The 15,369-nt window shown below is 42.6% G+C and overlaps 1 protein-coding gene across 2 annotated transcripts in view; it reads left to right on the forward strand.

Annotated features, from left to right (window-relative positions):
- The window catches only part of LOC106656442 (matrix metalloproteinase-24), a 153,452-nt gene that overhangs the window by 47,762 nt on the left and 90,321 nt on the right, over nucleotides 1–15,369 (forward strand). For both annotated transcript variants that reach the window (XM_023460029.1, XM_014377419.2), the window contains exon 3: nucleotides 1,272–1,459. In XM_023460029.1, coding sequence (XP_023315797.1) covers nucleotides 1,272–1,459 — 188 coding nt within the window. The remainder of the gene's footprint in view (nucleotides 1–1,271; nucleotides 1,460–15,369) is intronic.

A 15,369-nucleotide genomic window follows, 5' to 3' on the forward strand; every position in this document is an offset into this window, starting at 1 on the left:
GGTGCTCAAACACGGAATGCCTTGCTCCGTGTGTACCCACTCTCTGGGCAAAGCAATTCCGCTCGAGACCTGAGCAAATCCAAATCTTAATTGTATTGGCTGTCTCCTCGTTTTAAAGCTTCAATTGGATTAATTAACGTTTTTGTAGGTCGCTAATATTGATTCTCCTCCATCGAATCAGAAAAGAAAAAAAACAAGAGTAAATATAAATAAACAAACAAGTTTGCGTTGGGCCACAAACGGCATCGCCGTATCAATGAAGAAACAAAGAGCTTCGCTTTTGAAAAATGAATTACAGGTCAAGGAGAAAGGAGAGAGAGCTTTGGTATGCGTTCGAGCGCATATCTTTAGCCTTTGAGCTTCGTGGCTGCTGCTGCTGCAGCAGCTGCTGCTTTTATACGCCCGGTGCTTTTTCGATTTCCGCGCGCGCGCGCTATTTCGTACTCCTTTTTTTTCACCCCTTCTCTCTCTCTCTCTCCTTCTCATATCCTTTGGCGTTTGATCTTTCGCGCTCGAATGTGTGTATTAGCTTCCGTTGAACATCGAGTACTATACACACACAGAGAGACTTATAAAGACACAAGACCCAGGCCGCCCCCACGCAAATGGAATTTGCTATACATCTCCGCGAGAAAAAGAGAGAGATTTATGAAACTTTTTCACTCGCTCGCCCGCTCTCGCGTCTGCATAATAATCGTAAAAAACTGAACGGCGAGCGAGAGGGAGTTTTAAGCGAGCCGGAGTAGCGAGCATGTAGACATTGTTTGTCGAACGCGCCGTGTATTAAAATATTTAATACATGAATAAATTTCCTTTCTCGTAGTCCTGCGGGCTACTGCCGCTGCTGCTGCTGTATACTGACGTCCGTGCATAGAGTATGCGTACGATGATTTTTCTTCTTTTCGACTCCTGACATTTTCATTTTTATGCATTGAGATTTTTTTTTCCTCCCCTTTCCCCCGGCTCGTCTTCCTACGAACAAAATATCATATAAATCGTGTTCAAAAGAGAGCGCGCGTGGCACGGGGAAAAAATATTCACTTCGATGACTTTTACTTTTTTCCGCTTTGTCGCATTCCGACGAATTCGAAAAAAAAAAAAAAAAAAAAGTGGTAAATATCTCTCTAGCGTAAAACGTATACGTGCTTGCTCTGGCCTATGCATGGCGCACGAATATATTTTGCGCGACGACAGAAATATTTTTCTCAAACCGAAAATCCCTGCTTACTGTGTTTCCGGTTTATTGGCGTTCGATAAAACAACGACAACAGCGATTCGGCGGCGTACCGGAGACGGGCCAGCTCGACGAAGCCACGCAGAGGCTCATGCGAAGTCGTCGCTGCGGCCTCGCCGACAAGCCGGATCCGAGGGAGCAGCACCACGACCCCAGCCAGCTGAGGCGCTACAAGCGCTACACCCTGCACGGCACGCCCTGGAAGCATCTCAATCTCACCTGGAGGTAAGTGCAAGTTTGTTCCTCTCTTATAATGTCGAAATGAAAAACAAAAACAATTTTTAATCCTTTCTGCATGCCGCGCGTGATTTTTTTTTTATTTTTCAATGATAGTTTATAAGCTGCTGGGCCGGGATATCCTTATACTCTCGAGATAGAGCGGCTTTACTTTATAAGCCTCTCCATAGAGCGCGAATATTACACGGAGATGAAGTTGAACGAGTAAAAGAAGAGCGAGAAAAAACGCGTTTTACTCGATCAAAACTTTGTATATAAGATTTTAAACTACTTCTCTCTCTTGCGCGCGCGCCAAGTTCCCAGAGAGAGAGGTTGCGCGGACTGCTGCTGAGGAATAAAAGCTTCGAGAGCTGGAGAGAGTCCAGTGTTCCGGTGGAAAAACTTTATCGTCGGTGCATAAATCCCGAATATATCTTGCTGCAATCAAGATCCGAATCACGATCTTTAAGAGCCCACGACCTTTTGTCTTCTCCACAAGCTCTTACCGGCCTGCCTCTCTCGCACAAATTCAACGATTGCTCGAGTCCAGCCACGCGCGCTTTTATAGCACCAAAAAAAAAAAAAGAAAGAAAGAAATCGTTATCATGCATCCCCTCGGCGTACACGAGACGCACGGACAAAGTTAATAATTCGTAAATCGTCGATATAAAAAAAAAGAGTAAAAAAAAAAAAAGACGCGCTACGTATATTAGTCGGACGCGCAGCCCGAAATCTCCTCACGTACGCGCAGGTATGGACTGTATCAAGCGTTTCACCCGCTGTACAGTAGTACTGCCCTCATGTGCTCGTGCTCGTGTGTGTGTGTATAAGAAAATATATTCCGCACACGGCCGATATAAACCTCTTTTCGTTCATTGCACGTACACACATGGCGGCGGCAGCAGCAGCGTATGCTATATGTGCGTACTTTTTTTCTTCTCAGCCACCCCTAGCCCCGACATCGCGTCGCTCGTCTATTTTTTCCCCCTTCCTCTGCGTTCCTACCATTATCTCTCTTTCTTTCATCCTTTCCATTTTGTTTGACCTAGACACGTCTCTCTCTCTCTCTCTGCCTAGTAGTATATATCCCATACACTCAGAGAGGCACGACTGAGAGCCTATCATCGTCGCGCGTACACATATAGCGAATCCTTTTAACCTGATTATTGCCTCTCGAACTCTCGGATTACTCTGCTGCCGATGTGCTTTGTTGTATATTACATGGAAATGGACGGATCTCGCTCGTAGGAAAGCTCACGAGCGAGATATATATCGGGTGCACTTCCTTGGTAGTATACGAGTGTACGCTCGAGTATCGGGTGGAGCTTTACGTGTAGGCTTCCGTTTGATGGAATTTCGTGCGCCAACGCGCCACGACGACGCTTATACCGTAATTTATCCGAGAGAATCTCGAGCTGTAATTGAGTTGTCTGTAAGATCGTGATGCTTTGTGTACACCCGGTATATATATCGTATATGTGCGAGTTGAAGGAGCTAAGCTGCGGGTTCGAGCGTTACGCGCCTAGATGTCATTGGACGTTACGCAGCTCGAGTGTAATGATAATAATAATAATATTACAGCGTAAACATAGCCGATATCTTTCGTGCCGGCAGCAGAAGCCCGGAAAGAGGAGAGTTTAACATCCAAATTTCTCGCGTCTAGCTCTATTTTTTCGACATTATACGAGCTAATCTATCCTCGTTTAATCTCTCGTGTATACACATATACACACACCGGGAGAGTGATTTATGGGCCCGCGTTGTGTACATCACACGGGAGCGTATATAATGCAATTCTCTCTCTCTCTCTCTCTCTCTTCATTTGCATCTGGCATGGCGTGAAATATACAGCACGCGCTAAGAAGCAGTCGGAGCCTCGTGGAAACTTATGCTGTTTTACGGATATATATTTTTCTTTCAACGGTTCTTGTAATTTTTTTGTATTTTTCTTCTCTCGCTGAGTAATTGCTCGCGCGATCGGCATATATCCGGCGATACGACGTGCCCGAGGAAAACGGACAAAAAATGAGATACACTTTTTCGTCGCATTATCGGTTGTTTTTCTCTAGATAAATGAAAAAATTTAATTTTTTTGACCGATGAAAATTCATATTATCGTTTGAATATCCGTCATCAGTAACGCAATGAATGCGTATCGCGAGACGACGACTGCAGCAACGAGTCGATAACAGCGGCATTCGTTGGACGTGCTCTCGTGTAAAGCTTCTTTATTGAGAGGGAACGCAGCGAGCTATATGCTCCGCGGTATAGCGGGCACACGCGCGAGAGAGAAAAAGCAGCTGTTTTCAAGTCGGTCGGTTAGTTAGAAATACTCTGTCGCGTATATTACGCGCGCGCGTAAAAGTTTCTGAAGACGAAATAAATGCGCGAATAGCGCGAAATTTTGCATTACTCTCGGTCGATGCAAATAGTCCCATTTCAAATGACTTTGAATACTGGTAGAAATCCTCAACTATAATATAATGGTTCAATGATCTAATAACGACCATTTAGAATGTTTTTAAATATATCGTCATTGACTGATTTGTGTTTTCGGATGTTTTTATTACAATTATGTTAAAAATATCAAGCGCACTTTACATGATAATTTGATTGTATCAAAAAATTCAAACCAGTTTTAAATCACTTTAAAATACGATAATAGATACCACTTTCAGCATCCACCACTAGATGGCGAGTACTTTTTATCTGTAAATCAGCAAGTGGCAAAGTCAAAATAATTGTATAAGTCAACAAAGTTACATTACACAAAGTCAAGTCAAATACTACATTTTTCGTAATTTAGGACTGCTGAGTTTTTACTGAAATTAATTAACAAAATTGGATATTTTTAAACACAGAACAGTGGCAAATATAATAATGTCTTCGTAAAAAGGAATAATTTATCTTGCAACTCAATGTGTAAAATGTTTTAACTCACTTAAATATGATACAGGCAAGGATGAGCCAAAAGTTTGAAAACTGTCTCAAGATGCGATGAAGATCAATTTACAGATAGGACAGCAGTTAATCAAGTATACAGTGGTTGGCCAGAGTCAGCTAATCAAAACCAGTAACCATCAATAATTTCGCCAACGGCGTTATAATGTCCCAATTCGTTTTAAAAAATAAAAAATACCCATTTCAATCGGCATTTACGTACGTAATTCTCGCTACTTTTGTACGTGCCCTCACACAGGCACACACGCACTTATCGAATCCTATATAAAACAATTGAAGAGCTTGATTTCATTACCCCAAGCGTCATCCGTTAAAAGCTCGAACGCCATGCGTTCCAACGGACGACCTCGTTTTTGCACAAGCAGACAGACAATGCGTGTGTGGGTATACATAATCTCGGGTAAAAAATTCAGGAACTATACGGACGAGAGCCAGAGAATGATTACACGAGCGTACGGCGAAAAACTGCAAATTTTCCATCAACTTATTGTTTTTTTTCCTCTCTCTCTCTTCTTTTTGCTCTCTTTTTTTTCTGTACGGTACGAGTCATGTCCGTTTTCGAGATCGTTACGTATGAAAAAAAAGGGATAGAGATGGAGAGAGATGGATAGATGGATGGATAGAGCTGCGATTCTTTCCACTCCTTGAATCAAAAGTAACGCTTGCACGAATTTTCTGTATATCGTTCACTCTCGCTCTCTGTAGTTGCACTTCTCTCTATCTTCCCCGCCTTTTTTTTTTGTTTTGCCACAAAAATGCACATTTTCACTTTAGTTTCCGAACTTTTATCTCTCGGCCCGTCGTTGCTATATAGCTCTCTCTGGTACGTATATAGCTATTGGCTTTTCGAGAGCGAGTTATCAGAAAAGTTTTTTTTCTCCTCTCTTTCTCTTTTTCACGAATCGCGTGTATTATCCCAAAGAGAGTAAGAGAGAGAGAAACTTCTGGCCAGCTTAAATCGGAAATTAGACTTGGATCATTTGAATTAATCAAAGTAATATATTATAACCTTACACCGATTGCGAGTAATTCGCGCGATAAATTCCTCTCTCTCTCTCTTCCACTGCTCGCAAACGATCGTTCCTCCGCTCTATATAACAAGCCGCGCGGGCCCGTACACACAGCCCCGAGAGTAGTGCTTACAGCTTAAGTAAATCTCGCTATTTTTGCGCCATCTCAAAGGCGATATCCTCTCCCGTATATAACGTTTATAAGATATCGCGTGTAAAGCTCCTATCCTGTGTGCTTGCGCCGTGCTCTCTCTCCCTCTTTCCCGATACACCGTATAATCCTGCTGCGCGCGCTCTAAGCGTCTGCGAGTAATTTTTATATTTTATTACTCTCGACAAGGTGTACTCTATATACCGGGGGCTGGGAAGAAGCGAGCTTCGAGCGCCTGTAGGTGAAGCATCGTAAAACGAAATAGTCCACCTCCTCCCCCCACGGCGGCCCTCTTTCGATACGATCGAGAAAAGCGCGCCGGGTTAATTTGCGCGATACGGACTATATGGAGCTTAAGAAAATGCTCAAAGAGACGCCGCGGCGAATCGATATTGTACTCCTGAGAAAAGTATCTAGGAAATTGAACAAAAAAAAAAGTAAATGAAAAATAAAAACACGATCGTATCCGGAGAATAGAGTACTTCTTCCTTTTTTCGCCCACCGGTCGGGTTTGATAAAGGAAAAATATTTTCAACGAGCGCGCCGCGTGTTAATTATGACGCGCGACCGAAGCTCGAGTGAAAAACTTTCTGCGAGCTCTACTACACCGGTCTCGCGTTCGTTTAGAGGCCCCCCCCCCCTTACGCTGGTAAAAACTTTTAAATAACGCATTTCTGAAGATGCTACTTTCAAGTTCGTCGTCTCCGTTCGTCGGCTCCCGCCCTCGTTTTACCTTGTTATATAGGCTTCGAATAATTAAACAAGAGACAAATAAAATTACCCCCGTCGGTCTCGCTTGGGTGCCGTGGCGCGTCTACTACCCCGAGGGTGCTTAACCTGCAAAGTTAATAAAGCTATTAGGATAAAAAACAAAATCTCCGTGAGGCGCGGTATCGAGCTCGAAAGTTGGAGAGGCGGCCGCGCGCTGAAATTAAAAAATTCCGATGACGTCCGATTGAATTTTAATTCTCGTATACCGCGAGCGTTATTTATCAAACTTCTTCTTTTCTAAGAAAATAGTGGAGAAAAAATAGAAAAAGAGAATAAGTACGGCGATAAAGTGGTCAAAGCTCTTTGCGGGCGAACGATTATAATTAAATTCCATCTTTACGGAAACCTTGACGCGCTCCTACGTCGGGATAGGTATTAGATATATCATTACGAGACATACAATAGGACACGAGATAAAACCTCTTTCTCTTTTAAACGACTCTCGAGCTTTTTCTTGCCCGCTTTCCGTGGCAGCAGTAGCAACAGCCTCGGCAGCTACAGTGTAGAGATGTGACACTTTGCTTTTCGTGCGGCAATTTTTTTTTCTTTTTTTCGCTTTCTCTCCTCACCGCGAAGAAGTGCCGAGCTCCTTTTTCTTCGCTCGTATACTTACCACGCGCGCAATTTCCCTCTTCTCTTTCCCGTCTCTGTATTTGCCTTGGAACGGTGCTGTGTGTGTATATTTTTTTTCAACATCCATCGCCTCGTGGAGACCCGTAGAAGAGCAGCTCGCAAGCTCGCATTGCCCGTGGTTAGCTGCTGCGTGGAGTCGGTCATGAAATACCACGATTTATATACGTGTATACTTTAACATTTGGATCGAGAGTCTAATTCGTTGACAAATTTTATCGGTGCTCCTTGGGTATCGGAATTTAGAGTTTCGCAGTTTCTCCGCGAGAGTATTACATTAACCGACGAGGCATGCCGTACATGTACACCTACACCCCGTACAGCTTCGTAGCCGCGCCACGATAATTTAATAAAGTTATCAAAGCTAATGTAAGCGGCACGCAACATTATAATATATAAGGAGACACAGAGAGAGGGCGTATACACGTACATGCATTATTCAAATTGCAAGCTCTTGGGTGCACGCTCTCTCTCACACGCGCACATGCATTTGCGTGCGGCACCTCCTCGCCTTCTCGCTCTTCTCTCGTACTATACCGTACATAGTGCTTTGGGATCCCTCGATTTATGGCGAGGTTCGCCAGCGATTTGCAAGTCTACCGAGCGGGCGGACGCGACGTGCTGAAAATAAAGTGCCATAGAGAGAGAACCGAGCTAGAAGAGAGAGAAATAGTGAAGAGTGAGAGAGCGAATGGGGAAAAAAATGACTGGAACACTGATCGCACACGCGGTCTATAGGTATAATAGATCGCAGGTAGCAGCAGCTCTCTTCGGCCGGCTGAATTGCATTTAAGCGCCGCTGCAGTAATCGCGCGTTATTACGTTATCGGCCCCAACGACGACGACGACGAGGTCCTAGGTTATAGGGCGGTATAATAGTACAAGGCTTCGATGGCGCATTTTTTCAACCCAGCGGTCTTTTTTACGCTATACCTGCTATTACCGCGACGAGGAGAGATCGAGTAAGAGAGCAAGAGAGAGAGAGGAGTATATCAGCTATAGGCAACGTAGCTTATAGCAGGTAGATATAGCTTCGACCGAACGGTATACGCGCGAGGCGCTTAAAAGCGATTATACCACGAAAGAGTATACGTGCTGCTGCGCTATAGCTGTATGTATATATGTAGGTGTGCAGAGAGCCGAGTGTATAAGAGGGAGCCGGAGCGCCGTGGAAACTATATACCGAAGATTCATTAAGCGACCCGATAGACGAGAGAGAGAGAGAGAGTTTAATTGCGAGAAAACGTATAAGACCAAAGGGATATATAAGAAAGTGCACGAGGAAAAGTGTGGATGAGAGGAGAAGAAAAGTCAGTCGAGCGAAACGAGAGAGAGAGAGAGAGAGAATCGCTTGTCGACGATGGAAAATTTACATAAACGTTGGGGTTTTTTTTTCAATTATTCGTATCTAATATGCACCTGTCGAATTACTGCCGAAGACATTCATTAGAGCGACATGAATAATCACCAACAACATATGAGTTGATTATTGATTCGATTTTACTTTAATGCTAAAACTTTGTCTGATCTCTTGTGGTTTACAAGTATTCTGGCACACCCCATCTGACGGTATGTAATGAACTATACTGCCTACGATGTGCCTGAAAAAATTAGTCACTGTATTTACTTTAGTTTTATTATTATTGCTATTTCATTAATTATAGCATTGCCTACTTTATTTTTCTCGTGAAAAATCATTGGTCTTCGAGAGGTAAAAATGTCCATTAAAGGCAATGGAAATTGAAGAATATGAAGAATACGTATGAATAATATAAGAACCTATACGGATTTTCCATCTTCTTCCGCTGGCACGACGGACGAAAGTGTCAGACGCGAACTTTTGTCAAGCGAAATATACTTTGCTATACGCGCGTACATATACATTCCCATTGCGTTTGTATGGCTCTTCTGTATGCATACAGTGAAATATATATGTGTGCGCACGCATGAAATGACAAAGATTTTTCCTCGTTGAAATGTGTCGTTTGGCGCGCGTACGATCCATTTTTCAAAAAGGCATCACGCACACACACCGTGAAGATGAGAAGGAAACGGGGCGACGGGGGTACAGTTTCATACTCCCATATCGTTGCGTCGTTACAGCGCGATGTACGCGTGTCCGTGTCCGTGTGTGTATTAATGCAACCGATCTTTCTTGCCGACACGATCGTAACGCATTGATATTCAAAACGACGCGTATATCGTACGTATGGATATTTTCATTTCGTTGATAAAAATAAAAAAAATTTCCCCCTGTCGTATACGCGAGAATCCGAAACTCTCGTTCGAGTGTACATTATTAAATATTTAATTGCTCGAAGCGGGTCCTCGAATTGAAAATATACAATGCGCTTACATTAACTCGCGTATATTATTATATGCGCCGCGCCGAGAGTTATTATAAACTCGGCTCCTTTCCTCCTTCAATCTCTCGCGTGCAAACTCGTATCAACCGAAAGCTCTTTTAATTATAACGTTGCAAACATTCATATATACGTACGTGTATATATAATAGCAGCAGCAGCAGCTCGTGCGCGCGTACATGCATGCAGCATACGCGTACGATATTTCGTTTTACCGGCTCCGTAGCTCGCGTATAAATAGCGCATTTATGTACCGCCGCGGCAAAAGCAGTAATTTTCGTTGCTTTTCTCTCTCTCCCTCTCTCGGTGTTTCGCCCGCGAATCGCGAGTACATTAGGTGTTAAATAGCTGGCTGAGTGTATCTTCCTTTTTTTGCTCGATGCCCCTACGAGGGTGTGAAAAATGTAGAAAAAAATCGTTGACTAATTTTGTATTCTTAAATCGATCCTCGTAGCAAAAGGATACATTTAATGTACGCGGGTAATATATGAGGATAAGCGTGTCACGAATAATAAACAATTCGACACTGGAGTATCGAATACGTGTTTGTACACAAATAAATGTAAATAAAACCAAGCAAATATTCTCGAGGAGTATAGTGAAGAATTAACTGACCGCCAGGGGGCGTACAGCCTGAGAGTCGCTCCCGCAATCAAGTTGGCTCTGAACTAGCTTAAATCGAATTATCCTTTATTATTTCGTATGATAACTTTTGGATGTCTCAAAATTCATCTCCTTCCTCGTCACCTCTAGCGCATCGTCGTCTTTAAACGTTCTTCCAACCTCAACGCGATGTTATAATATACCCGCCCGGCTTGGTCGTAAAGGCGATCTCGCAGCAACAGCAGCAAAACCAACTTGTAATCGGGAACTTGATTATGCCGCCGAAGCTTTAAAGGACGCGCCCGATATTATCTTTCGACCGCTGCGACGCCGCCGACTGCTGCTGCTGCTCTGTCATTAGAGCTGGGTTAAAGCTTCGCCAGCGCATCGCCGCTCGGCTTCGGGATAACCGCGTGAATAACGATCGAGCGACGAGAGTGTGATGGAGTAGTAAGAGCAAGGGTACGTGTAGCCTGCAGGTGTCTGGAAATTATGTATAGCCAAGGAAATTTCGTGCTACCGCTGCTGCTCACGCTCAAGCTCGTCGTTTCGCAACGACGAAAACGACGACGACGATGATGATTACACCAGATAGTTGCAAGTAGCAATGCCAGCTAGTAGCAGTAATAGTGATGGAGGTGGTGCTTATAGTAGCAGCAGTGGTAGCAGTAGTTGCAGTCGTAGTCGCAGCTATACAGCAGTAGTAGCAGTCGAGCTAAATCGTAGAAATGCGACGTGCGATGCACTGTGAGCTGTTCTCGTGTGCTGCATCCCCTAGGCACGTATTATATGTATGTGTGTGTGTGCGTGTGTGTGCGCAAAGCGGCACCCAAAAGCTCATACTTCGTGACGTCTGTACGTACTTTATATCTCGACCCAACGCCGCAGCACTACCATGAAAATCAGTATATATACGGCTGTGAAAGTTCGTTTTAGCGTCGCGCTGCGCTCATTGAAGACGACTACGACTACGACTACGACGAGGGACGGGTATATATGTATATGAGCAATTCCGGAATTTAGTTTCGAATTTTTCGACTAAAAACGGAAAAATTTTTTTTCGTTGGACGCATACTTTGAACATTGGGTATTGTTCTTGAAGGTCCAAGGAAGCTAAAAAAATGCGTGAACAATCGAAATTTTAATAGGTAATTTTTTTATAAGCATTTGTGTTCCGAGAAAAAATAATTAGTGCAGGCAAAACGCGCGCTCCATTATCCACCGATCGAAACTTTTCTAATTCGCTGGTAAAACTACTAGTGACCTTGAAAAAATAATCGACACATGTATTTTGACAAATTTTTACATGCCCTTTCCGATGGCGACCTTAGATTTTTCGAAAAACGCATTTTATGGCCAAAAAACGTCTTTAAAGTTGAGCATATTTTCCAGCCAATCGTCCCAAAATGTTCTCGGCTCAAAATAAATCAATCCTAATAAAAAAAATACGAAAAGTTGACATTTTACGAAAAGCGAATATTGGTAATTACGCTTGAAGGCTTTGGGAAGCTGAAAAAATGCGTGATCAATCGAAATTTTATCAAGTAATTTTTTTATAAGTATTCATGATCCGAGGAAAGATAAATGATGCAGGTACTACGCGCGCTCTATTTTACACCGATCGAAAATTTTCTAACTCGCTTGTATAACTACCAGTGACATTGAAAAAATAATCGACACATGTATATCGACATATTTTTGCATGCTCTTTCCTATGGTGACCTTAGTTTTTGTCAGGAAACACATTTTCTTACCAAAAACGGCTCAAAAGTCAAGTGTATTTATACAGAAAAAAACACTTTTTTGAGCTATAAGCTCGAAATATGCATCAGCAGGGCTGGCAAAAACCACAAAAAACCAAGAATTTTCTTTTGTCTCTCACTATAACTCGAGAGAAGTTTTTTTTTGCACACTTCGCAAAGTATCAATTCTGATAGGAGATTTCCCGTTCTTTCGATTTAGACTATTTTATAAAATCTTGAAATTTAGGCTTTTGAGTAAATTGGTTTCAAACGTTTCCATCAAATTTTCCGGGGCAAATGAAATTTTTCAGGAAATCTGACCTCACCATCGAACAGCTGAGAAAATTTTACATCGAAATGATGATTTGAGACCTATTCGTTATACTAATGACGTTCTTCAAGTAATTTGGCTACAGACTGATCCCAAAGAGTTACATTTTTGTTGCGCCTCATGTATAGATTGTTTAAATAAAATCACTTGTAAATATAGTTTAATTTCATCACATTATATGTAAATAAAAAGTTAATTAGTACACATAATGAAAAGAAATGTCGTTTATATTTTTTATTTATTAATTACATAACATAATTAATTTTTACATACATTTCAATGTCAACGATGGTGATAGTACCCGTTTTTTCGGTGGGCTTTTTGTGCCAAAAAGTTAAAAAAAAAGCGGAAAAAGTGAGAGATAAATTTCAAATAGTTTCAGAGAAAGCTCACAAAAATCGAATATTTACTATTTACTATTTTAACTCGAAGAAGTGTTTTTTTGTATATAAATACGTTTGACTTTAAAGACGTTTTTTGGCCATAAAATGCGTTTTTCGAAAAATCTAAGGTCACCATCGGAAAGGGCATGTAAAAATCTGTCAAAATTCATGTGTCGATTATTTTTTCAAGGTCACTAGTAATTTTACCAGCGAATTAGAAAAATTTCGATCGGTGGATAATGGAGCGCGCGTTTTGCCTGCACTAATTATTTTTTCTCGGAACACAAATGCTTATAAAAAAATTACCTATTAAAATTTCGATTGTTCACGCATTTTTTTAGCTTCCTTGGACCTTCAAGAACAATACCCAATGTTCAAAGTATGCGTCCAACGAAAAAAAATTTTTCCGTTTTTAGTCGAAAAATTCGAAACTAAATTCCGGAATTGCTCATATATGTGCAGTCGCAGCAGCGCGTGTATGACGCGTCGTGGCACGTCGCAGACAACGACGAGGGTGGGCGCGCGCGAGCGAGCCACTTTGGCGCGTTGCACTTTGACGCGTCATGTGTTTGTGCGTGGTGTGTGTCTCAAATGCCTGGCGAAATAAAAAAAAAAATAAAAAAAACCGAATCATTAGCCGCAAGAGACGGGATATAATAGGAGCTACTGTACGGCGCGCTCGGAAGAGCTTGCAAACTCGTATGTACATTGGCAATGGGATAGGGTATGTAGGTGTGCGTTTGTACGTGACGGCCGGGCTCGTCGTGCAGTCGAAAGAGAGGCAGAGAGAGACGAGACAAAGAAAAGGGTTACAACATACCCGGTACAGTCCAAGTGGCATCGTCGTCGTCGACGCGTCCACATTTACATGTACGTATACGAGAGAGCGAGATACGTTGGGCTGCTGTCTAATTCTTTTGTGCGGTTACACCGATGCTGCGCGTATGTATACCACACGTTCACATATACGTATATATATAGGTATGTGCACGAAGCGGCAGCAGTAGCACGCGTACTCGTCGTCGGACCCTTTCAAAGGCTTACACGCGCGCGTACACGCACAAAGCCAGCGAACAATACAACGACAGAGAGAGAGAGAGAGAGCAACCTGCCAATCGGATCGAACTCGTCGTCACCGATGCAACCAGATCTCTCTCTCACGAGCCGCAGCTACTTGTGCTTTCGTATGTCAATCTCTCTCTCTCTGTGCCTCTCTTGGTCAGGCACAGCCCGGGTATTCGATCACGTATTATACAGCCGAGAGATAGAGCGAGAGAGAGAGTCAGCTTTAATTGCCGAAACAATGAGGAAAGCCTCGCGCGCTCGCGCGAGCTTCACGGTGGTGCTCCGGTGGCCTCTGCTGCTGCTGCTGCTCTGTGTGTATATGTAGTGGCTGTATTGCGGATGACTTATGCATGCGAGGGACGAGGAGGATGAGGTGGTGTTGGTGGTGGTCAGCGTATACACTAGAACTCGCGCGTATTACACGTATATACATATATGTATATATGCCTTGTTTCTGACCGTTGTATAAACTGCACCCACCATCGCACACGTCTAATAGGTACTTCGATGCACGAGCCGTTCGAGAGTCGTGTGAGCTTACACACGATACGCCGCCAGCAGCTTTGATCGAGTGGCGATACACGTCCTATCGCGCGTGTGTCGCGTGCTGCGAGCGACGCGTGTCATACTTTTTTTGCGTAAAACCCGCTGGTGCCCCCTTACCATTTTTTTGGGGTATAAGTGAATGTGATGTAATCTAGCTATACGTAGATGAATAATTGGCGACATTCTTCGGGAACAGAAAATGCGTTATGAATCTTATAAATCGTCATCTACGATTCGCCACTTGCAGATTTACACGCGACGATACTCGCCATCTAGCGGTGAGGGCTGGTTATACTTGTCATTCGAAACGTTGAGTACTTTCAGAAGCAATTCATTCGCGTGAATCAATAGCCATACCGAAAAGCATTGATCTTCTACCCTACTGTACCCCCTTTTAATTTCGTCTTCTTCTACTTATACAATTATTCTTACTGTAACGCTTGCAGATTTACAGATAGAGGTACTCGCCATCTAGCGGTCGACTCTGACTTAAATAATGGGTTATTCAATTTTCATGAATTTTTCGAGAATTTGATGCAAGAAATAAATCAGTATATTAAAACATTGACTTTCTATAAGAATTTTTAAATATTAAAATATAAAAAGTAATGTATGTAATTGCATTCTTACGCATACTTTGAGAGCAGTTTATTTAAAAAAGAAATAAGCTTTGATACATTAATTTTCAACGAAGGTTTCATGCTGAATTACCTTGAATAGCAATTAATTTCGGTACCTTTATTATTAACGTCTGATTTCACTTTAAACAAGCATTTTTTTACCAGTATATAGCCACTTAATCGCCCTCTGTAATTTTTGTTCATTGCAGTTGAGCTTATATAAAAGATTATAATATAAAAAATTACGCCTGCCTCGTTGTGAGTCTCGTTATAAAATTAATACAGTACTCGGAATCGATGTGTCACCTTTATCAACTGCTCGAGAGCCCACTGAAAATCGGCACATAGCACACATTTCCGTACGCGTGATTGCTAAAACTCTCCCTCTCCGCGATTATTATATACCCTTCACTTTATATAATCCTTACGAATACAATAATTCGTCGACGAAAAAGTGAGCGAGAGCATCGATTATTAAATCCTACAGCATACACGTATTTTATGACAATAAAAGCCGCTGGCGCATATCGATGCAGACTTATAATTCGCGAAAGAAAATAGCCGCATTGTATTCGGGGAGGATGCGTCGCCCGAACCAACGCGAGCCGAAGCTTTTCGATTTAATTGCGCTTATTTTTGCGCGATCCGCATGAAAGCTCTCTCTCTCTCTCTTTCTGACGACAAAATAACTCGCCTACACATCTATATATACGTATCGGACAAGCTCGATCGCGCGCGGGGTG

The sequence above is a fragment of the Trichogramma pretiosum genome, unplaced genomic scaffold (assembly GCF_000599845.2).
Source record: "Trichogramma pretiosum strain Unisexual culture from Peru unplaced genomic scaffold, Tpre_2.0 scaffold10, whole genome shotgun sequence".
NCBI classification, from domain to species: Eukaryota; Metazoa; Arthropoda; class Insecta; order Hymenoptera; family Trichogrammatidae; genus Trichogramma; species Trichogramma pretiosum.